Genomic DNA, 27552 nt, shown 5'->3' with positions numbered 1-27552 from the left:
CATATCAGATAATTTTGTTGATTTTATACTACTTATCCTTATTTGAAGTCATTTCTTACAATTTAGTTGTTTTAAAATAATAGATAATATATTGTCCAACTTCTCCACTAGGTCATAAACTTCATGAACTTGAGGCCCTTCTATGTTTGTTCACTACTGTGATGTCAGCATTGTACCCTGCGTAGTGCAGATGTTTGATAAATAATTTTAATAAGCTTCTCAATAACTGAAAATGAACTGACAGCATAATGTGAACTATTTTTATAATTTACATTTTAAGGATTAAGCAACACTAGTTTTTTATTAATGGAATATTAATAAAAGGAAAGAACAATGCCAAAAGGCAGAACATACCTAGGTTTAAGCTGAAGAGCAGCTTGGCTTTTTTTAGTTCCAAAGTGATGTAATCCCCTTGCTGTCCTTCTCCATGCAAGATCACCCCTTCACTTTCAGAGGTTTTAAACTTCAAGGCAATGACATCTTTCAGTGTTTTCATCTTCTTGTTTCTGAATCTATATGGTAACACAACATGGCCATCAAAGTTGATAACATCGGCCCCTAAAAGAAGAAATAAATAACATTTTAGTTCCACTATTGTAGGTCACCAGCCAGTGTGAAATATATCCACTTCCAATGGATGTGGGCCTGCCTGCACCATATATATGAGAAAGAAGTGATTTTTTTTCCTGAAAAAATCTGGAGTTTTGTGTTCTTGTTCCGTTTTTTCTTTTGGTTTATTGTGTGTCCTGAAGTAGATTTTATGAGGAGTATTAACAAAGAATGATCAAAGAGACCTTTATCAATATAAATCTTACTTCAACTGCAATGCTAACAAATTCCATCAGTGAGTTATGGGCTTCAAATTTTAACTTGAGAGTCTGGAGTTTACTTGAAAAAGTAAATTTTTTAATCCCTGAGGTATTATGACATTTTAGTATTTTCCTTCTTAAATAAGACTAATTCTACATGATTTTGAAAGATACATTTTGCTTACAAACTTGCCTTTTTTAACATAAAAATGAAGAACCTTGGAATGCAGCATTTGATGGCATACTCATGTTTCTAACGGTTTCTATATTCTACTACACTTTTAGTAAACTTTGTTAGCACCCAGAATTTACAGCTAATTGAACTTTAAAAAGCTTCTTATCATTTGCTTCTGGGCTGCATGTCTGCTTCAAATTCCTTGTTTGCCCCTTGCCTATGAACAGAGAATTGGGCTGCCCATGTTTTTATTACGCTAAACTAAGAAATCTGCACCCATGTTTGAGTTAGAAGAACAAATATCTAGCCTGTTCTGTAACCATAATAGTTCTCACCTGGTTGTAGGGAATTTCACTGAAGACAGGAAATTATCTGAACTTTTCAGAAGTTTGAACAGTTTTGTCACCATCCTCATAAATAGGTGATGGTAGGGATTAGTTTCAGAATTGCTACTTATTCCCACCAGATATAGAAAATGAGATGATCTGAGTGATCATACACCATTGGTTAGTGGCTTACAACCTGTGCACTGGCTCCAAGATAAACTGCAATCATGCAGATCAAATCCTGAGCATAAACAGAAGCTTAGTTCCCATTATACTCTTATCATTATAAATATGTTTAAAAACCATTTCTTTTAGCTTTTAAATGTAAATCATAAAAAACGTAGTCAAACTGGAAGAGCTCTAATTACCTTAGAATTACAAACCCGGATGAAGCCTGCCTCTCAGTTTGGGGCAAAGTCTTGATAAAAACTCCACAGGGAAATACTGGAGAAAACTAATAGCAAGTTTAAAGTTTGTCAGGGAAATATTTTCTCATCTCATGTCTTAGTTCTCTGGCATGTCTTCGCTTTAATCATCCAGGGAATATTTTGGTACCCCAGTAGCAAAGGCAGGCTACCCGAGGTAGCTTCCATAGAGGTGTAGAGCTACTAGAGCTGCATTTACTCTTTTTTCCTTTCTTTTGCACTGCTTGCCAAGCTTTGCTCTCATCTAATTCTATCACGTGAACTGTCATGAATATACTTACTTGAAATGTCACTTAAAAGTAAGATTAAGTTTTCCTTTCAAATCATTGATGGATTTTAAATGCTTTAAAAATATGTATCCTATTATCTCAAGTATTCATGTTTTTTAAATGCTAATTTAGAGAATTGTTGCATTCTAAAAAGTTCAGAAAGAGAAACACAACTTTGCACTTTAAGGTTTAATTCTTACAGTCAATTCTTTACGGCCCATAAAAAGACGTTCTTAATCAACAAAATTCTGTTCTCTGAAACTGTGAATCATAGAAGTTTATTTTACTATGGGGGAAAAAGTTAGCCATCAAGTTTTGGCTTCTCCTAACACTGTGAAGCCAATTACTCTTTAGCTTAATCATCTATTCTGTCACAGCTGAATTCTACTCACGATATCTTTATCATCTGTGATGAGAGATAAAAGAGAGAGAAAGTAGAATCTGATTATCAGATCCCAGGTTACATTTGTAACCCGCAGTTGGCAGAAATTACTTTTTGTCTTGAAAAGTGCATAATCCAAGTCAGAAGGAGGGAGTAACTTCTGAACTCCAGAACATAATTTTGCAGTCAATTTCCTATCAGTGACAGTTGAATAATAGACACATCACTGTTTTATACACCTTCAATATACATTAATTGACATAAAATATTCTCATTCATCTCTCAGGAAGTAAATGTTCCCTAAGCTTAGATAGAGGGAAGATTTTACCCCTTCTATAACTTCTCCTAAATCAAAATCTATATTCCGCTCCAGGTACATAAGAGTGACTTATGCAAATGCTGATGCCTTTCTTCCTTACTTTTAGTGCAATGGAAAAAGTGATGGAAAGGATGGGTATGATTTATTCCTTCAGACAGTTCTAGGATATTAAAAACATATATGAAAGAACACTGTGCGGACCAAGCATCAACTTACAAATGGTTAGGTGGTCAGTGGTCAGTTATTAGTTTCAACTGAGATACTAATGAAATGCTCTGCAAGCTAGACTTTTCACACTATGAAATAAAGTTGTTCTATGAATGGGTAAATGCTTGTATAATATCAGCATGTGGATGAGAGCTTAGAATTAGCTTCAAAATTATAAAATTCCTAGAAATGATCTATGATATGTAGTTTATACATAAACACATATAATATATTTTCAAGAGTCTGAGATATTGTAAAATCCATCAGAATTTTGCTCTATTTCCTACAAAAGTACATTAAGATTTCATTTGACATCTAATAATATGTTGTGCTTATTTTGGGACAAACCACCTTTTTTCTCCCCTATTACCCTGATCGCTTATCACTCCCTAGAATTAAGTTTCCTATGCAGTGATTAAATATGTATGGTTGAACTGTTTAAGCAACCTGAACAATAACGGCTAGTCAGAAAGTGAATGGAAAATCATAGGGCTTCTACAATTTTGTTTCTAACAATAACTCAGGAAGCTGGTAATGTGCCCAATTCATCAAATTGTCTTTCTGAGTTTGGATATTTTGGAGAAGTGTTCACCATCTAAAATATTAATATTTAAAAAAATACCTTTACTGTCTCTTTTAGTACAAATGTACCAAAAGCTTATTGTTGAAAGGAAGTTTAACAACAGAGAAGTGCAGAGAGGAGCTACTGTCCCCGCCGCTTGGGGAGAAAACCGCGGAATTGCGGCGTCCTGCTCGTCACCTCCCTGGCAGGGGAAGCCCCGCTCCAACATGGCTTCCCGCTAGGGGTGCTGCCAAGTTTCTTCACTACGAAGTTACTGTTTTTCCCTTTCTGTACTCAATTCTGTGGAAATGAGTCACCGTAGTCTGGCCCATACTTAAGGAGAATTAAGCGCCACCTCCTGGAGTGGGGAGCTCTTGTGCAAGGAAGATTCGTCCGTTCATTCATGCAATCACTGTGGGATTCTGTACGTTCATTTTATTCTTTGAGTTTAAATACAACATGATCATTATTCAAATCATTCCAGCTTCGGCCACTGGGAGGCTCTTTCTGGTTGGCTCCTGGGTCTCCTTGCCAAGGCGCCACCACTGCCTCCTCAGTTCTCTTCTGTCCTCCCCTTTCCCCTCCCCATCTCTCCGCTCTTCTCTCTCTCCTCTGTCTCTCTCTGTCTCTCTCTGTCTCTCTCTCACCTTCTGGCGCTATAAGATGCTCTAAGCTCATCATGCCCAGACCTAGAATCAGCCATTTTTCCAAGGAGTCCTCATTTCTTCTATTGTAGGATGGTATTGACAAGCTTTAAGGTTGTTTTTAATTTGTTTGCTTTGCTTTCTACAAAGCACACAATGAATTTTCTATTAGTAAATACAATTTTATACTACCTGTTTGATAAATTCTTCCACACAAATAATTACTGAGAGAAGAAGACAAAAATGGACCTTTCTTAGTAATCTGTTTCATAAGGATTTGCTATGATTTTGAAGTTCTTTGCATTTTAATCTAATGTTTTTACATAAACAGTGACTTTTAAAGGCAGTTATAATTATTAATATTTAAGTGTTTACTGATTACTATGTAAATACATTAAAGTGACTATTCATATTTATTTGGTAATGCATAAGGTTTAATATTTTAAAATATTTATCATAAAATTAATAAGTTCTCACTGTAAAAATTTCATATCATAAGGAAGCAAAATTAAGTCATTTTAAATTATTTACAATTACACATAGGCATCAAAATACTGTTAATGTTTTTCTCTATGTATTATTTCAGTATTTTTTTCTGTTATGAAATGTTTTCATGAAATTTTTAATAGCTACATAATATTCCATTTTACATATGAGCTTCAGATTTAAAAGAATTTCCTATTTTGCACACTATTTATTAAACCTAAATTATTTGTAGTTTTCAACAAATCCAAATATTTCTATGAAGACCATCTAGTAGTTAGATTCTTGAGCACTTCGACAATTATTTTCTTTCTTTAAATTTCTAAACTGGTTGCTCTTATGAAGATACTGGTAAAGCATATGAACAACTTAGTACGTAATTTAACATTATATAATTTATATAAATAAATATCTGAGTCACTTTCGAGAATTTTACATATATTTAAAGTTTAAAAATAATACAAGGTGGAATTTGCTAAGTTTTGTAAATGTTACAGAAGTGCAAATCAATGTATTCTTTTTTTTAAAGTCAGATGTTGACCATTCTTCACAAAATAGTTATTTATCACCCTCACTATCTACTCAGTCACTTCTACTTTTCTTCATAACATTTATCCCTACCCGACATATTTAAATGCTTATATATTATAGTATGTTTCCGTCTCTGAAAATGTATGCATGAGATATTTGTTTTGCTCCATCCTGAAGCCCAGTACTTATAACAGTGTCAGAGAAACAGTCAATACTCAAAGTATTTGTTGAATGATTGCATGTTGTCTCTCATATTTTAATAAGCTCGAATTAAGTATAATAAACACTGTTATATTTCTTTTTCATTAAAAATTAGGATCACTAGATTGGAAGAAATTTTGAGAATCGTTCTGATATACCTTTGTGCCACAACTACTCATATATCCAAGGTTTAATTGTCAGAGAAAAACAATGGTAATGGCAGGCTACTATTTTTTGTGTGTATGTAGTGATAGGAAAAAAAAATCATTCCATTATGATCAACTGACTTATATTATTTAACTGACAGACATTAATTCCACTGGAACACAGTCTATCTCATCTCATCTGCATACTGTTTGATCTGATTAATTTCTTTTTTCTAATCAACTACTTTTTCTTTCAATATATCTGTGGTTTGGATCGAAATAAATAGTTAAAATAGATTCCAAAATGTCAATAACAGCTAGTTTAGAGTAATAGCAGCAAATGAGCCTTCTCCAAATTCTTGAAAAAATGATCTAGAGATTGACTCTGAAAAATCACTCTACTTTGGGAAAAAAAAAATCTTAAAGGCTCTTTAATGAAGGTCAGAATCTCACATTTTGTGCAATATTTCTCCTTAAAAATGTGTTTCTTTGCTTTTAAGTGCTGAATAACTCAAGGTAGAACGACGACGACATCAGGAGTCTGGTTTCACATCTCCATAAAATTTGGATTCCAACATCTAATTGCCTGGAAGGCTGACCGACACAGACCTTTCACAGGCAAATCTAACTCTACCTGTCTAACACATGATTCTTTCTCTGGGCCCCACTACTCTTATTCTTGTATCCAAGTCTGTTCCACATTCAGTGTGTGAAATTTAGTACGTCGGTTTTTCAAACATACAGCTTACTTTTTATATGTACCACCTCCAGTCTTCCCTCGTTTCACCTACTGCCTACCACGTCAGCTTCATTATTGGACAATTCCATCCTCCAGTCTAATTTCCCTTAAATCTATCCTCCACACAGAAGCTAAAAAGATGTTTCAGAAATAAACGTTTTGCTGAAAAGCTCTTCAGTCTGGCCCCCTAGACCCTTAATGACAGAGCTCTCGCCTTCCCCACTCAGCTTACATTTTCGTATCATCTGATTCTTCATATGCAAACAGTGGTAAATCGACCGGATCCCTTGCTAACTTCACCTAGTGCCTTTCCTCCTGCTACCTCCTTCAACAGCATTTTTTTTTCCATCTAGTTTAAACGCAGGCCTCCTCCAAGCTTCAGATGGCCTCACAGACTAGAAAAGCTTTCCTTGTGTGAAACAGCCCTTGCCTGTTGCCCCATGGCACCTTTGCACACGTTCCTTGCATCCCTTCTCATCTTTTGAAATTATCTCTTTATGGTTTGATTTCCTCTGTGGGCTTTAAGCTCTACTAAGGCACAGACTCTGGATCATTCCACTTGATATTTCTGGCACAATAAACACTTCTTGCACTGATCTAAATGTAATTGGTGTTTAGACAACATAGGCAAAAGGAGAATTTCACTGTTCTCATTTTCCTCTAAAACCGTATCTGTGCAATGCAGTTTACTCTGTAAGTATAGACTTACACATGATACAGTGGCATGCATTTCTATAAATATTACAACTGTGGGTTTCCAATGTGAAAACATAGTCTGAAACGTGAAATGGTTTTATTGTACTCATACTGGAGTCATTTGTTTATAAGTCAAAGATTAAAATAGTAAACTCCAGCATGAGTTTAAATACAAAATACAGGTTTACCTTTCAATTGAATGAGTTTAAGAGAAACTTGCCTGTTCTAACATCAAAGTTAATAAATGTTAAACACCTTCTAACCAAGTAATTTGACACTAAGTTGAGATAAATATTTATTGATATTCCATAACCATCTGAAAAGCAGCAAGATGGGCTTGCTCCTATGCATTTTTATTATTGAATCATTTCATGAAAAACAATAATTATGATGGGAATAATACATAATATTATACAATAATTATATAATAAAGAGAATCATGATTGACTAGTCACATGATTGGTCCACTTGAATAACACGCAGGAAAATCATTTCTTTGAATTTATATTCTTCAACATCAAAAGACAAGGGGTTCTCCTTGCTTCCCTGAAAACAGTCATACACACACACACACATACACACACACTTACACAGGACATCAGAAAATCAAAATAATTCACTTCTAAGCAGGGCTATATTTCTAATATATCTGATAATACAGAGATAATAAGCAATTTCTGAAAATTAGCATAAAATCTATTTGTAGAAAATCCATGTAAAAGCTATTTTTATTTATTTTTGTAAATCAAAAAGTCAAACAAATTAGATTTGCCTTCTCTGTGAAAATATTGCTGCTTACTGGAAATAGCTCTGCAGCTTTTCACCATACGCAATCTATTTTCTGCTTGGGAAAAGATGATCTATCCTAAGTAAATATTCCACAGATGAGGAAGGGACCCAGAAATCAAGAAATCCCCCAGAATATATTTTGATATAAATTATCCCTAACATATATTTAAAATTTTTGTCACTATTCAGTTAAACACACTGCTGTTGCTAGTTCTGTTTAAAACCCTGCTGTCAGTGTTGGGCCAAATTTCAAATTATATAGGCTAAAGGATGGTGACTTGCTTTAGGGACTTCCTTTAATGCTTTTATGGTATTTTACATAATGCTAAAGAGAGAAATTTCCTGGATTAACAAGGGGAATGGTGGACATATTCGGGTGGGGGTGTGTTGACCACCCTGGCCATCTCTTGCAGCTGCCAACAGCTTGCTTCTACTTTGCCCTCTGTATTAACTCTATCTTTTATTTCCTGTTCTCTGATTGCTCTGACGTCTAGCCCTTGCTGATGCTGGAGGCACTGCCCTCCCAGGGCTAGCCACTGCTGCAAGCACACGCTCCCAAAACAACCAGCCAATCCAGAGCCCACAGCCCAGCTACGTCCTCTGGGCTCTACACCCAGGCCACGTGCACCCGCCCTAAGCACCCCAGGGCTGGTACCACACAAACAGGGATAGTCCCTGTGCCCCAGAGACTGCTGAAAATATTGAAACTAGCCAATCCTAAGCCTGCTTATGTGGCCGCACCCATTCCTTTCTGCGGAAACCATGATATAGGTTCTTGCCCATCTTCTCTTCTCCCTCTGCCTCCTAAGTGAACCTGGTGGTCCCCTTTGCAGGGCCCCCCAACTCCCCCCATAATGACAGGCCCCTTCCTTTTGGGAACTGCAAGTAATAAACTATCTTTTCAATGGCAGCTGTTTCCTGATATGCTGGTTTACTGTACCTTAAAGTATTTTCTATCACTATACTATATTTTAAAACACACCTGTAGCCTTACTATATCACAGATACACTATATTCTAAAACATCCTCTGCAGAAAATCCTCTTACTGTATCTTAGAAAAGAAGAGAAAAATCAAAGTATATCTAAAAATGTACTCCTCTTCAAAGTACATTTCAGAAACCAATATCAAATGTCTGGTATCAACCAGCATTCACTGAAATACTTTCTACATCCATAGCATTGTGCTAAGAAGGTGAAGCCACTGAGGAAAAGGGGCAAGTTTTAAGCAAGAACTAACAGATGAGCTTTCTTATTAAAAGATAATTAAGACTGAATAAAAATTCAGAGAGTTGGGGGGACAGTACATTCAATTGTTTTAAAGAGTTCAGTATTTCTGTGTGATGTTAATAGGAGAGGGTCATGGGTAACTGGAATGTGGAGAAGCCATGGAAGCCATGGATCTATGTGAGTAATGATGGCGTCCTAAGGCCAAGGCACATGTTAAGGTTTGCATCTTGGGAAGATAACTCCTGCGCTGATGTGGAAGAGTGGAGTGGGGAGGGTGGGGTGGTGGAAGACAGTACAGACTCAGAGACAGCAAAGACCTCAGAGAAGCTGACAGTCTCATAGTGCTGACAAAGGTTAAACCAAGCCAGAATTCAGAAGACGACTGTCATTGAAGAATGCAAAGCTTTCTGACCATGCATTGCTGCGACCTAGAACTGTGAAGTAGGTGAGGTTTCTAGAGTGATCAAAGAATTTCAGGTGTGTATTTACAGTCATAGTTTTCTTCAGCAGTCTGACAAGTCCACTACCACAAGCATCAGGGTTTTTTTGTTTTTTTGTTTTATTTTGATATCATTAATATACAATCACATGAGCAACACTGTGGTTACTAGATTCCCCCCATTATCAAGTCCCCACCACATACCCCATTACAGTCACTGGCATCAGGGTTTTAAAGGAACTGAAGTCCTTAAAATCAGAAACAAAATATCAAAAGTTCTTCCTTGAAATATGCTAATGATGTGAATTCAATTATTTGCACCACTCTAATTTTTAGAAACACCAGACGTTTGCCACTTCTTTACCTATTCCACATTTTAATACTTTATCTCATTCAAATCCATATCTTAAAAACTAACATTAATCTAAAAATGTAAAATCAATATTTTTCCAAACAGTATATACACTTATGAACACCATCTATAGAGTTTCCTGGACAAGAAGTAGTATGCACTAAGTGACTAGGGAAGACTGCCATTTTTTTTTGCTTTACTTTCTGTATTTTCCTGAAAGCCAAATAAGTTGGTACAAATGATTTGTACTAGCTTGCAAGAGATTGGAACTTTGCTTAGTATGTTTGAGATTATGTGTAGGGTGTAGTACATTATAGCTTCGTTTTATTTTGGGTTTTATTTCACACACCTTTGGGTGCATCTTTTACCTCAACCATAAAATAGGATTAATAATGCTCAGAATGTACACATGTTGTGACATAATGTGCCCTCTCCCCTTCGCTAGAGCGGCTGGGTCCTGTCTGGTAAAGCAATAAATAGCTCTCTGTGGCCCAGTCGTCAACACACCTCAGTGACCGGGGCTCTGGAGGGAATCTGATTCACTGTGAACTTGGAGGCCATCCATTACTTCATGACACCCATACTCCCACAGAGGCCATGGTGAGCAGGCTGTATTAATTCATTTCTATAAATGAGCAATGCTCCTATGACTTGTGCAGAGAACCAGTCCTGACGGGGCTAAAATAACTGGAAGCTTCTGAAATTAAAAGTCATAACTTCATTGTTCAGAGGGGACAATAAATTCATACAAATCAGTGATGCTGGCTTGTTGTAAAACCATTGATCTGTCTTTCACCTTCTCACTTTTCACAGAGATGTGGATAACAGATAATATTCTACCTAATCAAAAAACCAATAGGGAAAAGATGCTAAATTAATGGCCTAAAAATTCCACTTGTCTTGATAGTGGAAAAACAACAGGGAGTGTTTGGGATGTATTATTAGTGTAAGAGAGGGTGGGCTCTGTCTACCTGTAGCAAACTGAATCTGTGCAGCAGTTTTGGTGCTATTCAAACGTTCAATTCTCAAGAAAGCTCAGAAACCTGACATTTTAATTAAATCTCCCCAGTTTTAAATGTTGAGCAGCTGATTTGAGTTTGAATATGCAGAGGTTGCTATCTAGGACCCTACTGTTACGGTTTTTTATTGGCTACACATCTCTTTACACTTGGATATTGTCAAACTATCAGACTAGATGGATCATAATCAGTCTGAAAAATCAAATTTATTTTCCACAATATCATAACTTATCTGTGAATTAGTGCAATATGTATCAACAAGAAATCTTATTTCTCGAATAGCAAATTCTTTAGAAAATTATTTCGCAAATTCTTTAGGTGGGTAAAGAAAACAAATTTTAATGCTATCATATAATATAAAGATATACCACTCTATGTAACCATAAAACTACACTAAACATAGGAAGCAAAGAAAGAAAACACCATAAACCTGCAATTCATCCACTGAGATTTTGGGGAGAAGATTTTCTTAAAAGAAATACATGTATTTCTAAAAGTAGTACAAATTAACACGCATAGATGATCATTACTGGCAGATTCTGTATTTGCAAATGTGCTTACTCACTAAAATTTATTTGTATGTCCATTCATGGATATGTGCAAAAGGCAAAGAATTTGAGTCACCTGGTGTTCACATTTCCAGCTAAGTTTGAGCGAGGCAATGCTCTTCTCGTTTCAATTCACATACTGGAAAAGTAGTGTACTTTTCATCATCTGTTAGTGCCACTTTTTGCATTTTGGGATGATTTCACTGTTTAAAATGTCTGTCTCCCAAGAGTAGGGTTACAGTGCTGTCTAGTGTTTTGAAGCACAGAAGACTATGATGTGCCTTATGGACAAAAGACATGTGTTAGATAAGCTCTGTTTGGGCATGAGTTACAGTTGATATATTGATTGAATGTTAATAAGTCAACAATACATACTAGGTAAAATGTTTTTAAACAGAAATAAAGCAAGGTTATGTATTGATTGGTTGACAAAAATGTAGTGACTAGAGGCTCGCAGGAACCTAACCCTGGGAGCTCACATTTTTTTGCTAATTCAGAAACTTTCTGTTTTTGCTAATTGTATTTGCTAATTCAGAAACTTTATAAAGGAAAACTACTGTGAATCGTGAGAATTGACTATTTACATTGCATTCATTTCTTTTAACAGAAAAATAAAGAACCATTTCAAACTGCCATATATATGAAAGTGAAAATATAGTAAGAAATATTTAAATTGTTATTGAGGAAAATAATCAACAAATTGCAGATCTCTTCACTGATGAACGCAATGCTACATAGTATCATTTGAAAACTGTATGCCTTTTTTTCTCCACACTGCTTGGCCATGCATTTCAGTGTATGTAGTTTACAGCTAAAGTTTTCCAAAGCAAGTCTCTCATTCCTCACCTGCTTACTGCAACTAACCTCTGTGGTTTACGTATCTAATGATTACAATTCATTAAGCACTTTCTAAACAGTAAACCCAGTCTTACTAGTACACTGATTGTGAAGGGATTCAGAACATGACACCCTGAAACACACTGGTTTGGCAAACGGATTACTTTGGGCTGAAGGCACTTGAGAAATAGCAGGCTTCTGACTGCCTTCATTCATCCTAAAAGCAGGTCATAAAACTTCCCGTGAAGAAGGGGCTTTTCCTGTGTCAGGAAGAAAATGGAAACATTCTTATCACCAGAGACAGCCAAACTGGGAGTCAGGATCTGTACAAACAAACCTACTAAAATCACCCTAGTCTTCCATTAGTTTCCCCCAAATATTGCCTAATCTCTGTCCCCTGATGTCTTGCCCATAGCCTAATCCCTTATGTCTTGTCACATAACTATAATTTATCATTTTTTATTTAAAAAGATATATAAGCCTTTGGGCTTAATGGCTTATTTGGGTCTTCATTTTTCTTCTGAAGACTCTGAAGTACACATAAAAATATAAAGTTTTATTCTTTCATGAATCTGCCTTATGTCCATTTAATTCTGAGGCCAGCCACAGAATCTATGGGGGCCTCTTCCTCCTCCACACTGTATAGAATCTCACTGATTCCTAGAAAATCACAGAATCTAAACCACCTCTCTCCACTTGCATTTCCCATGAGGTAAAGGCCCAGATTTTTTTTTTTTTAGCCATTTGATGATTTGATGACTGCCTACTTTTTCTGACAGTATAGGAAATAATCTTCTTGACATTTGCAGCATAAAAAGGCATATTTTTCTGAATCTATTCAAATGGAAAAATTAGTCTGTCTCCCTCTAAACCCTAAATTACTTTAAGATCATAAATAACCTTGAAGTTGACTTCTTATATTTTAAGAATTTTAGATATTCTTTTGTTTAATTTGAACTTTGAATTTCTTCTCCTAACATAAATCAAGGGTTTCTCCTAGAGAGATCTGGCACTTTCTCTTGCATAAAAGCCTGAGCTATCAGAAATATTAGAAACCTGCTGGTGAAGTTGCACAATTTTGTAGCCTCAAGGAAATGATCATTTTGGATTCAGAAAATATAAAAGTAGACAAATGTCACAAATTCACATGAAATTTGGGAAAGTTTTCTAGAGGGGGGGCTATTAAAGAAGGAACTGAATTTGCAAATAGGACACATTTGGATACAGTGCCTACACATCCTATTTTCAACTTTCTGCATTTGACTTTTTTTACAATTTAGGTCAACCCTAACAATTTATGCACTTCCTCAGGCATGGCAGATATAACACTGTCACAAGTGCTATTTATAGTAGGGTGGTTAAGTCCTTAAAATATCAATGGTTGAGTTTCTCTTAATGTAGACCTGGAAGCAAAGCACATGTCTTCACTCTACAGGGATAAATGGCATGCTGAGGCAGAAAGTTTACTAGAAAATTTAAATGATGCCAGCTTTCTCATGACCCAAAAAGTATGTTATAGAATCAATAGAATGATGACCCCTCATTCCATCAGGCTTCGGGAATGCACTGGACCTGAGCCCAGAGACCTCATGCCTAACCCTGTCCTTGCCTTTGGGTAGGTCAGTGCACCTCTAGGCCTGCACAAGGAAGGCCAGGGACAAGTAATCTCTTAGGTAGAGTCCATTCAGTTCCAAAATTAAGCAACTCTTACTCTGGGCAATTTGGTCAAACTCACAAAGAACTATAAATGTGTTCTTAGTTTCAGATTTTAAAAAAGATTCTAGAAAGGCAGAATTTTCCATTTTAGACCATATTCACATTCTTAATTATTTTAGCACATTATCAGTTGGACATTCTGACAAGCAATTTTCAAACATACTCCACAGACACTGAAATATTTTCATGGGTGAAATTCCATGGGTGAAACTTTGGAAAATCAGTTAAAATGTATTTACAAAGTGTCAAAATTTGAAAATTGGAGTAAAAATACTATTAAATGCCTAGAGATATTCTAAATACCACATATAACTGTTCATACTATTTTTTAAAAGAAAACAAATAATAATCATTTATAACAGTGGCTTCTAGGAGTGGAATCTAACAAAGTGATTTATAATGTTAGATAAGTGGTTAAATTATATTCTTACTGTCTTGGTAATGTTTAAATAGACACAGAAGAGAAAATTTAATTATTTTAATTCTAGAATATGGGAACAAAATTATTTGAGCGAGTTAAGGAAAACAGTCATGGCTACAGATGCCTAGGGCCAGTAAGAATGAATGCATGACCTTGAGGAGGTATAAAATCAAAGATTTGGTCACATTCAGCTGTAAGTCATGCTTCCATTCCTTTCTGATAGAATTTAGCTTAAAACAACAGCACAGTTCTTGTAAAATAACAAAAAATTGTAACGTTTATTTTTTCATATTTGTCTTCATTAAATCAAGATTGCCTCCAAGGAAGGGACTTTACGTCTTTAGTGCCACCAACCTTGGTTCACAGTAGCTGGAGAAGTGACATAGTGATTTAATGAAGACTGCCTGGGTCTAATTTGTGCTTTTTGGTTGGAGATCCTTGTGACCTTTGATACGTCATAAAGCTTCTCTAAGCTTCCGCTTCCTTGGTCATCAAAAGGTGAATGTAATGACACAGCGTGCTTCATAGAATTGTGAAGAATGAATCAGTAAATACAGGTAAAGCACTTAAAACACTATCTGGTACATTGTAAGCTGCTAATAAACATTATGTATACTGTTATCATGTGTGAAGATGTTTAACTGATTTGAAATATATATTATAATTCACCCACTTGGCAACATTGACTCAGGCCAGGAAGGAGAAGAGGGTCAGACTTATAAAACAGCACTAGTGGATTTAGGGAAACTTGGGGTGGCATGCTTGCTGCCTTCACTCTTGGGGCTTATTTTGCTCCCCAGTCAGGATGGCAGTAAAACATGGAAGAGTAAGATGAACGGGAAAGAGTAATGAGTCTGTCACCTGTTTCTTCTCCTCAGTGTACCATTTCAGAGCAAGCAAGCATTCTGGAGATCATCTGGCATAACCCTCTCACTCTAACCTAAGAGACCTGAGATGTAGGCTGAGAACCAGTAGCTTGTCCAAACAACGTCACATGAAGATTTTCAAACTGAGACTTGAATTCAAGGCATTGATCTGTGATTCTTTCCACAGCAGGGTAACACGGTCATAATTTCTCTATAGCTCATGAATATGCTGTCCAGAAAGCACCTAATATTTATTGAATATAAGAATTCACCATCACAACATCTGGGTGAAATGTATGCATTAAATGTAACCTATGGTTTTTATATGTTTAAATTTATCAAGTTTAGTTAACTGAAACTCAAAGTCTAGATTTACAACAAAGACTTGCTTCTACTTTTTTACTTTATGACTAAATTTGATGAGATTCTGAGGAGTTCAAGATGAATAAAATGTCTCAATTGCTAAATCACAATGCTGCGGTTAAGAATATATTAGCTAAATCAAGTTAAAATAAAAGAAAAAGTGCAAAATTTTAGACATATGTGAGAAAAGCTTGACAAAAATGTTTTTCACAGTGGCTCTGTGTAAGCGGTGGCAGGTGCTATTTATAAAGTTTTTACACATAGGATGTGAAGGCTTGTAAAGAGAGCATTTACAGACACTGACAGAGAGAGCAAAGTATAAAGCCTGGTGCTGGTGGAGACAGTAAAGTAGGAGGGGCAGGATTCTGAGGACTTTAAATTCCTAAGCAAGTGGTGCTGGCACTAGACGTCGAAGAAGTGGAAGACCAAAACAAGCAGAGTTACAATGAGGCTACAACGTCCGCTGGGAAACAAGGAACTCAAATCTGTGGTGGTGAAAGCTGGAGTAGTGTGGTCCCCACATGATCCTGGTAGACGCCAACCTCCTTTGCAGCCACCCAGCTGAACCATCCTGGGTGCACAGCCTGGGCCCTTACAATGTGTTAGGAGAGGAGAGCAGATAGCTTTTGGTCCTGACACAGTCTCTCAAGATTCAATCGCCCAGCCTTGAATTACATATGTTTCCAAATATTGTAGATCTGCTGTTGTTTGTAAGAGAGACTATTATGTATTTTGTTACTTGAGTTTCTCTGTAATATGGCTTCAATATTGGAAAATATTCCTTATTTAAAAATACATGGGAAAAAAAGACCTTTGCAACTTTCATTATTTTCTTCTCTAATTCTAGTTTTCTAATATCAAAACTCTTGATTTTGAAAGTTGCCACTGAGCTCTACTATTTATATAAGAGATAATCCTGTTCCCCTGCTAAAGTTTCACTGTTCCACAGAGATCCTTGACTTTATTTTCCAAGATCCAAAGTTTGGAACAGCTGTTTGATGATTTGATAAATCTTTCCTCTTGAAATTTGGGGAAGTTCTAAAATATGAATTAGAATAATGCGAGTCAGAATCCAGGGATTAGGGAGATTCATGAATGCAAACAAGAATTTTGTGCACAGTCCAAACCCTGCTCTAAAAAGTTCTATTGAACTATAGTAAAAAGATGACAATTACCTGCAATGGATTTTTCTATTGAATAAAGCACAACCAGCCACTGTTAACACTGCCTACAGTTTGCATTTAAATTGTTATTCCAGGAATGAAAATAAAATGCTGTTTCTGTGATATCTATTTTATGAGTAATTCCATTAAAAATTAAATAGAAATGTCAAAAGACCAGTAGCCAATACTTATAGGGCTCAAATAAGTCAGGCATATGAGATACAAATAATACTTGAAAATATATAGCATATATAAACTCACTCCCCCTTACATACAAACACACATGCTTGCACATACATGCAGAAATCATTCTTACACCACTTACACATGGTATTTGCTAGGGCTAGCCCTGATTTAAAAAAAAAATCAAAACAGTGGAAATGATGATCTCTTTGACATCCTTCCATTTCAGTGATTGTCCATTACCCTCTCTCACTCATTCAACATATGAACAAACACTGCAAAGTATCTGATAGAAAAATTCACATTAAGACAGAAGTATCTAATGATGCTTAAGGTTTTAAAGACTTTAATGGGAACAGCACTCAACTCAAAGGAAAGAAATGCTACAGAGGGAACTTGAGGCCCCAGAGAACAGTTCATGAAAGGGTAAGTTGACCTGAAGAACAGTTCCTTAAGTCTTTGAAATTCCACCATATAAAGTGCAGCCAGCAAAGCTGGTAATAGTGAGAACATACACAGAATTACCAACACAGCTAGTTACTTATGCCTATTTCCTCTAATGGCATCATCCTCCTAATCACAACAGAGGCAGGAATAAGATTATCCTCAACATGCAAGTGTAACAGAAGCACAAATTAACCATATCTTTACTTTTTTTAAAGTTCCATAGTGCACTTTGCTGGGGTTTCGGCTGTACTTTCTTCAACAATTTTTACTCTGTTAAAGATGAAATCAATTTCCCAAATGAAAATTAGTTGATAAAAGAGTTACATGAAAGAGGGAGACCAAGATTAAACATATTCTGTGGATATATCAAAAAGAGCATAGTCAAGTATGTTATTATATTACTAAGGAAAAAACATTAAATTCCTTTGTTATTTTGTCTTACCAGTTTCACTCTTTGCTTCTCTGCATTTATTTTCTTCTTTATTACTCATTTCTTTTCTTTGAACTCATATTCCTCAAACCTTTCCTCTTTCATAACTCACTGAGTCAAGAGATAGCCCTCTGTTTGCTATTTCAACAATACAATTCAATATTTTCATTGTATTACCATTAAAGTGTCCCTTTATTAGTATACCTATTAATTTTTTTTTTAGACTTTATGCCACTGATTAACATTAAAGTTGAAAACATTACAATGAATTTTTCTTAGAACCTACACTAGGAAACTGCTTTCGGTGACATGCCTCATTGGATTTCCCATCATTTCAAGTTCTGTTATAATGAGGCTCCAGGGTTGAAAGGAAAATTTCTTTGCAAAAATGACTACTGTTTGACTTGCAGGACTTTTGTGTGTGGGAGTAGCTATATAATTTCTACAGAATTACATAGGATATTTGGTTTGAAGAAGCAAATGATTTGTTCACTGCCATTACTCATGTATATCTCCAGATCTCTGGATCAGAGGATGGCATGTGAAAGAGTTTCTGAATGACATGATGGGATGCAACACATTTTTTAAATGATTAGGCATAAAGGGAATTTGAAAATATAGAAGCAGAGGTTAAAGATGGCAGCATGAGAGATGAGAAAGAGAACTCCTCCCAAAACCACATATAACACAAAAATATAGTTAATGCAACTAATCCTAAAGGAACAACATGAAAGAAGACTGTGCCAGACTGCATACACCTGGAGAACAGAGCACACCTCAGGAAACAGGGTAACGTACCAAAGCCTTGATCCACTGGGACCTGAGCCCTTCCCCCACTCCAGCTTACCAGTGGGAGGAAGAGAAATGGAGCAGGGAGTGGGTGGAAGCCTAGGACTGCTGAATACCCAGCCCTGGAGATCTGCTCTGGGAGCACAAACCTACATTGCATGGTGCTCTGGAGATTAGTGGGGTTGGAAAGCTAAGACAGGCAGAATACTTGGAGAGACAAATTCCAGCCATTTCTGGAGGACAGGGATTCACATCTGGCTACTCTGGAACAAAGGAAAGGCAGGCGGCCTGAGAGGCTTACCAGCAGGGAGAGGGCTGCTGAAGGGGTGGGGATTACATAGAGCTTAAGGTTCAGGAGTATGGGACAGGGGGACAAGGTTGTCTGGGTGCACTCTGCCCAGCAGGTTGGGAATTTTAAGGAGCTTCAGGTGCTCCATCCCCCTGACTGCCTACTCAGTTCCAAGGCTCCCAACCATGATACACAGACTGCTATGCCTTCCTACTGGCCTGCCGGCACTGGCTCACAAACCAGCAGTTCATAACCTGGCATCAAAACATATACAGGGAAGCCCCACCTACAGCAACTAATACACAAAGCACAGTGCTTACACCTGTGTGCTCAGCCCACTGGTTCTGACAGGGGAGACAGGCACTGTAGCTGGGAAACAGGAAACAGCTCTTTTCTCAAACCAGGGACCAATGCTGCTCCCCTGCAGCCCTCAACATCACTCCAGAAGCTGAGCAGCTCCAAAGGTAAGAGCTTCTGGGCACAAGAGAGAGCCATACAACTACGAAATGTCATAGGAAGCTGGTTCAACCCCAAATCTCACAGACACTACAAAAAGGACCAAGTAAAATTGAACTCCAATCTTCCTGAAAGAGTTCTAAATAAAAATCATAAACATGCTCATGGAGGTACAGAAAAATATTCAAGAACTCTGGGACGAACTTAGGATGGAAATTCAATCATTACAAAATTTCATATCTGAAATGAAACACCCAATGGAGAGATTTAAAATCAGATTAGATATAGTAGAAGAGACAGTAAAGGGAATAGAAATGAGAGGGGAGGAATACAAAGAAGCTGAGGCACAGAGAGAAAAAAAGATCTCTAGGAATGAAAGAATATTGAGAGAACTGTGTGACCAATCCAAACAGAACAATATTCACATTATAGGGGTACAAGAAGAAGAGAGAGAAAAAGGGATAGAAAGCGTCTTTGAGGAGGTAAATGCCAAAATCCTCAATCTGGGGAAGGAGATAGTCTCTCAGGCCATGGAGGTGCAAAGATCTCACAACACAAGGGACCCAAGGAAGACAACACCAAGACATGTAATAACTAAAATGGCAAAGATCAAGGATAAGGACAGATTTTTAAAAGCAGCTAGAAAGAAAAAACATCACAAACAAAGGTAGACCCATCAGGCTATCATCAAGCTTCTCAAAAAAACCTTACAGGCTAGAAGGGAGTGGCATGATATATTTAATGCAATGAAACAGAAGGGCCTTGAACCAAGAATAACCTACCCAGAAAGATTATCATTTAAATTTGAAGGAGGGATTAAACATTTTCCAGATAAGCAAAAGCTGAGAGAATTTACCTCCCACAAACCACCTCTACAGTGTATTTTAGAGGGACTGCTATAGATGGAAGTGTTCCTAAGGAAAAATACCTGTCAGCAGGGGAAATAAAACCACAGTAAAGAGAGAAGAACAATTAATTACTAAGTAGATGCAAAATCAAATCAACTACCTCAAAAGTCAATCAAGGGATAGACAAAGAATACAGAATATGATACCTAATATATAAGGAAGAGAGGAGGAAGAAAAAGGAGGAAAAAAAGAAAGAACCTTTAGGTTGTGTTTGTAACAGCATACTAAGTGAGGTAAATTAGACTGTTAGATAGTAAGGAAATCACCCTTGAACCTTTGGTAACCACAAATCTAAAGCCTGAAATGGCAATCAGTACATACCTATTGATAATCACCATAAATGTAAATAGTCTGAATGCACCAATCAACAGACACAGAGTAAATGAATGGATAAAAAAAAAAACACCTGTCTATATGCTGCCTACAATAGACTCACTTCAAACCCAAAGACATACACAGACTGAAAATAAAGGGATGGAAAAGTTATTTCATGCAACTAATAGCAAGAAAAAAACAGGAGTTGCAGTACGTGTATCAGACAAAATAGACTTCAAAACAAAGAAAGTAACAAGAAACAAAAAAGGACATTACATAATGTGCTGGTTCTTTGAGAAAATAAAGGGGTCAATCCAACTAGAGGATACAACGATTATAAATATCCATGCACCCAACACAGTATCACCTACAAATGTGAAACAAATACTAACTGAATTAAAGGAGGAAGTAGAAAGTAATTCCTTTATTTTAGGAGACTTCAACACACCACTCCACACCACTCACTCCAAAGGACAGATCCACCAGACAGAAAATAAGTAAGGACACAGAGGCACTGAACAACACACTAGAACAGATGGACCAAATGGACATCTACAGAACACTCCATCCAAAAGTAACTGGATACACATTCTTCTCAAGTGCATATGTAACATTTTCAGGAATAGATAATATACTAGGCCACAAAAAGAGACTCAGTAAAATCAAAAAGATTTAAATTGTACCAACCAGCTTTTCAGACCCTAAAGGTATGAAATTAGAATTAAATTATGCAAAGAAAATGAAAAAGCTCACAAACACATGGAGGCTTAACAACATGCTCCTAAATAATCAATTTACCAATGACCAAATAAAAAGAGAGACCAAGCAATATAAGGAGACAAATGACAACAATAATTCAACACCACAAAGTCTGTGGGATGCAGCAAAGGCCATATGAAGAGGGAAGAATACTGAAATACAGGCCTACCTCTGGAAAGAAAAACAATTGCATATGAACAGTCTAAACTCACAAGTAACGAAACTAGAAAAAGAAGAACAAATGAAACCCAAAGTCAATAGAAGGAGGGATATAATAAAGATTATAGTAAAATAAATAATACCAAGAAGAATAAAACAATAGAAAGAATCAATGAAAGCAGGTGCTGGTTCTTTGAGAAAATAAACAAAATAGATAAACCACGAGCCAGACTTACTAAGAAAAAAAGAGAGTCTACACATATCAAAAGAAACAGAAATGAGAAAGGAAAAATCACTATGGACACTACACAAATACAAAGAATTATGAGAGAATACTATGAAAAATTATATGCTAACAAACTGGATCACATAGAAGAAATGGACAACTTTCTAGAAAAATACAACCTTGCACCGTTGACCCAGGAAGAAACAGAAAATCTCAATAGACCATTTAGCAACAACAGAATTGAACTGGTAATCAAAAAATTACCTAAGAACAAAATCCTGGACAATATGGCTTCACCACTGAATTTTATCAAATATTTAGTGAATACCTAATACCCATCCCCTTTAAAGGTTTCAAAAAAATAGAAGAGGAGGGAATCATCCCAAACTCATTCTACAAGGCAAGCAGCACTATAACACCAAAACCAGGCAAAGAAACCACAGGAAAAGAAAATTACAGACCGATATCCCTGATGGACATAGATGCAAAAATACTCAACAAAATATTAGCAAACTAAATTCAAAAATACATCAAAAGATCATCCATCATGATCAAGTAGTATTTATTCCAGGGATGGAAGGATGGTACAATATCCAAAAATCCATCAACATGACCAACACATCAACATTAAGAAAAACAAAAACCACATGATCATCTCCATAGATGCTGAAAAGGCATTCAATAAAATTCAACATCAGTTCTTGATAAAAACTCTCAACAAAATGGGGACAGAGGGCAAGTACATCAACATAATTAAGGTGTTATATGACAAACCCACAGCCAACATCATACTTAACAGTGAGACTCTGAAAGCTTTTCCTTTAAGATCAGGAACAAGAGAAGAATGCCCACTCTCCCACTACTATTCAGCATAGTTCTGGAGGTCCTAGCCACAGCAATCAAACAACACAAAGAAATAAAAGGAGTCCAGATTGGTAAAGAAGAAGTTAAACTGTCCCTGTTTGCAGATGACATGATATTGTACATAAAAAACCCTAAAGAACCCACTCCCAAAGTACTCGATCTAATATCTGAATTCAGCAAAGTTGCAGGAGACAAAATTAATACACAGAAATCTATTGCATTCTTATACACTAACGATGAACTATCAGAAAGAGAAATCAGGAAAACAATTCCATTCACAATTGCATCAAAAAGAATAAAATACCTAGGAATAAACCTAACCAAGGAAGTGAAAGACCTATACTTTAAAAACTACAAGACACTCATGAGAGAAACTAAAGAAGACACCAAAAAATGGAAACACATCCCATGCTCATGGATAGGAAGAATTAATATTGTCAAAATGGCCATCCTGCTTAAAGCAATCTACAGATTCAATGCAATCCCTATCAAAATACCAAGAGCATTCTTCAATGAACTAGAGCAAATAGTTCTAAAATTCATATGGAACCACAAAATACCCCAAATAGCCAAAACAATCCTGAGAAGGAAGAATAAAGTGGGGAGATAACGCTCCCTGACTTCAAGCTCTACTACAAAGCCACAGTAATCAGGACAATTTGGTACTGGCACAAAAACAGACCCATAGACCAATGGAACAGATTAGTGAGGCCAGATATAAGCCCAAACATATATGGTCAATTAATATACGATAAAGGAACCATGGACATACAAAGGGGAAATGACAGCCTCTTCAACAACTGGTGTTGGCAAAACTGGACAGCTACATGCAAGAGAATGAAACTGGATTAAACCTCATACACAAAAGTAAACTCAAAATAGATCAAATACCTGAATGTATGTCATGGAACCATAGAACTCTTAGAAGAAAACATAAGCAAAAATCCATTGAATGTAAACATAAGCAACTTTTTCCTGAATGCATCTCCCTGCCAAGGGAAACAAAATTAAAAATGAACAAATGGGACTACATTATGGTAAAAAGCTTCTGTACAGCAAAGGGCACCATCAGCAGAACAAAGAGGTATCCTACAGTATGGGAGAATATATTCATAAATGACAGATCTGATAAAGGGTTGACATCCAAAATATACAAAGAGCTCATGCACCTCAGCAAACAAAAAGGAAATAATCCAATTAAAAAATGGGCAGAAGATCTGAACAGACACTTCTCCAAAGAAGAAATTCAGATGGCCAACAAGCACTTGAAAAGATGCTCCACATCACTATTTATCAGGGAAATGCAAATTAAAACCACAATGAGATACCTCCTCACACCAGGTAGGATGGCCAATATCAAAAAGACTGGGAACAACAACACTGCTGGTGGGAATGTAAACTAGTTCAACCATTGTGTAAAGCAATATGGAGGTTCCTCAAAAAACTAAAAATAGAAATACCATTTGACCCAGGATTTCCACTAATAGGAATTTACCCAAAGAAAACAACTTCTTAGATTCAAAAAGACATATGCACCCCTCTGTTTATTGCAGCACTATTTACAATAGCCAAGAAATGGAAGCAATCTAAGTTTCCATCAGTAGATGAATGGATAAAGAAGATGTGGTACATATACACAATGGAATATTATTGAGCCATAAGAAAGAAACAAATCCTACCATTTGCAAGAACATGGGTGGAGCTAGAGGGTATTATCCTCAGTGAAATAAGTCAGGCAGAGGAAGACAAATACCAACTGATTTCCCTCATTTGTGGAGAATATGAAGCAAAACTGAAGGAACAAAATAGCAGCAGACTCAAACTCCAAGAAGGGACTACTGGTTACCAAAGGGGAGGGGTGCAGGAGAGTGGGTGGGGAGGTGGGGAGAAGGGGATTGTGGGGTATCATGATTGGTGCACAGTGTGTGTTTGGGGTCATGGGGAAGACAGTGTAGCACAGAGAAGACAAACGGGGACTCTGTGGCATCTTACTAAACTGATGGACAGTGACTGCAATGGGGTATGGGAGCAGACTCGAAAATAAGGGTGAATATAATAACCACATTGTTTTTCTTGTGAAACCTTCATAAGAGTATGTATCAGTGATACCTTAATAATATATATATATATATACACAATCAGCTATGAAGCACTGGCCAGATGATATGCAGTAAAACTTACACATTTATAGAAAAAGTCTATGCATTTTAGCTCTTACAAATAGTTAAGCATATGGTTTTACAAGAGTTATCACCTATGATATTATTCTGTAGCCCAGACAAAACGTATACAGACAAATAAAACACTACTAGGAGATGGGTTACAAAGTCATTAAAGATGCTATTATTTTCAAGGCACTTTTCTTAAGCAAATTATTTTTGTTACATCAAAAGACACCATTAAATCATGTAATTTACAAAACCAAAAATCTATGCTTCCTTGATTTTGAGGAAAAAATAAGCTTGAGTTTGTAATTACAAGATTTTATAAGTATGCAAACTGCTGAGTTAATGGTTAACAATGAATTATCAATAATTCATTAATGCAAACTTGAAGTATATGGTATGGCTCCATTTTAGCAAGCCCACAATTCCATACTGACAAAAAAATTAAAATAACCTTTACTTTTTATTTAATAATGTGTGTAACTGTTGAACCACTGTGTTGTATACTTGAAACCAATGTAATATTTTAAATAATATTTTTTATTAAGGTATCATTGATATACACTTTTACGAAGGATTCATAAGAAAAACAATGTGGTTATTACATTCACCCTTATTATCGAGTCCACCCCATACTCCATTGCAGTCTATGTAATTTTTTTTATTGAAGCATATTTGATACATAATATTACATTGGTTTCAAGTATACAACACAGTGGTTCAACAGTTACACACATTATTAAATCCTCACCCCGACTAGCCCAGTTACTATCCGTCAACCTAGAAAGATGTTACAGAACTGTCAGCTGTATTCTCTGTGCTGCCCTACTGAAGCCGTGACCAATTTATATTATGATTGAGATTTTAGTGCTGCTTTATCTCTCTCACCCTCCTCACCTATTCACCCAAACCTGTCCTCCAAGGTAATTGCCAGTCACTTCTCAGTATTTATGACTCTACTGCTATTTTCTTCATTTTGTTTTTTTTTTGGTTTTAGATTCCACAAATAACTGACAATCACATGGTATTTGTCTTTCTATGCCTGGTTTATTTACTAATACCCCCTAGGTCCATCCATGTCACAAATAGCAGGATTTCTATTTTAGGCTGAATAATATTCCATTGTGTATATGTACCACATCTTCTTTATCCATTCATCTGTTGTTTGATACTTTGGTTGCTTCCATATATTGGCCATTGCAAATAATGTAGCAATAAACATAGGGGTGCATATGTCTTTTTGCATCAGGGATTTTATTTTCTTTGGGTAAATTCCTAGAAGTGGAGTTACTGGGTTGTAAGTTATTTCTATGTTCAGTTTTCTGAAAAATGTTCATACTGTTTCCCATAGTGGCTGCACCAATTTACATTACCACCAAAAGTGCAGGAAGTTCCCTTTTTCTGCACATTCTTGTCAACACTTTTTCTTTATTGACTTTTGGATGGTGGCCATCCTTACTGGTGTGAGGTGATATCTCATTGTGGTTTTGATTTGCATTTCTCTGATGATTAGCAATGTGGAGCATCTTTTCATGTGTCTGTTGGCCATCTGTATTTCTTCTTTGGAGAAATGTCTGCTCAGATCCTCTGCCCATTTTTTAATTAAGTTATTTTCTTTTTGGGTGTTGAGGCATATGAGTTCTTTATGTATTTGGGATGTTAACCTCTTATGAGATAAATCATTTATGAATATATTCCCCCATACTGTAGGATGCCTTTTTGTTCTGTTGATGGTTTCCTTTGCTGTACAGAAGTTTTGATGTAGTCCCCCTTGTTCATTTTTTATTTTGTTTCCCTTGCCCAGGGATATATGTCCAGAAAAAAAATTGCTCATGCATATGATTAAAGAGATTTTTGCCTATGTTTTTTTCTTCTATGAGTTTTATGGTTCCATGTCTACATTTAGAAAATGACCTTTACTTTTAATCTTAAAGCAAGGCAGTCTATTAAGGCTGAGAAGAGCATTTATATTATTTTAATATAATATTAATAATATATACATAAGGTATTTTAAATGTAATGCATGTATTAGAATATATATATATATATAGGAGAAGTGGGAATTGATATTACTGTTTGCTTCTCCAAATCACTAATGAGAAGACATAACATTCATCATATACCAGACATTATTTTGCCTTTAGTGCTATTCTTCTAGAAGCAGAGATATACATTAGGAATTGCAGCAAACACTCTTGGTTGCCCAGTCAACATTCAGTTCCTCTTTTTTTTTTGTTTTGTTCTGAGATGAGTCTTGATTTCATCCAGGTGGCCCCATATAATTCCCCGTACAATTGAAGTGAAGGAGACCCTTTCCTCAGCAACAGAGTCAATTCTGAATCGACAAGTCAACCATGGCGACCTCATTCCCTCTGCCATTATCTGGCTTACGTGTGGGCATGTAAACCAGTAACGGCCACAGCGGATGAAGGAGGTGGACTGAGAGGGCTCTGTGGGTAAGGCTTCTTCATTCCTAATAAGGAGATAGCAAATCATATGGCCTCATCCTACCTTGGAAAACTGGAAAATTGCAGTGTTAATGTGAGAACGTAAAGGAGGATGCCATTGTGACATGAGGACAGCAGCCAGCCTCAGGGCCAGATGCGCACATAAAGATACAAGAACGGTTTACATATCATCAGGCTACAATATCATACAACTCAGCTCTCTGCTCTACCAGTGAACTTTTTGTTATTTGGAAAGTTAAGTTTCCTTGTTTTTGAACCAGTTTGGGTCAGATTTTGTTAAATAGGACTAAGGCAACCTTAAATGCATATTTTCTATTTTTGCCTAAAAATATGACAATTTTTCTCTTTAAAAGCACAGAAGAGGAGGAACGCCCTGTCTCCTCTATTCCTCTTAGGGTGAGAAAATGAATGATATGGTAGAGAGAGACTATTGGTTATT

The 27552-nt window shown here is 36.3% G+C and overlaps 1 protein-coding gene across 1 annotated transcript in view; it reads right to left on the bottom strand.

The window, feature by feature from the left end:
- The window catches only part of CNTNAP2 (contactin associated protein 2), a 1980972-nt gene that overhangs the window by 1067746 nt on the left and 885674 nt on the right, over window positions 1-27552 (bottom strand). The window contains exon 7 of the mRNA XM_057504985.1: window positions 355-558. Coding sequence (XP_057360968.1) covers window positions 355-558 — 204 coding nt within the window. The remainder of the gene's footprint in view (window positions 1-354; window positions 559-27552) is intronic.

The sequence above is a fragment of the Manis pentadactyla genome, chromosome 7 (genome assembly GCF_030020395.1).
Source record: "Manis pentadactyla isolate mManPen7 chromosome 7, mManPen7.hap1, whole genome shotgun sequence".
Classification (NCBI taxonomy): Eukaryota; Metazoa; Chordata; class Mammalia; order Pholidota; family Manidae; genus Manis; species Manis pentadactyla.
This window is presented reverse-complemented; position numbering and strand designations above follow the sequence as displayed.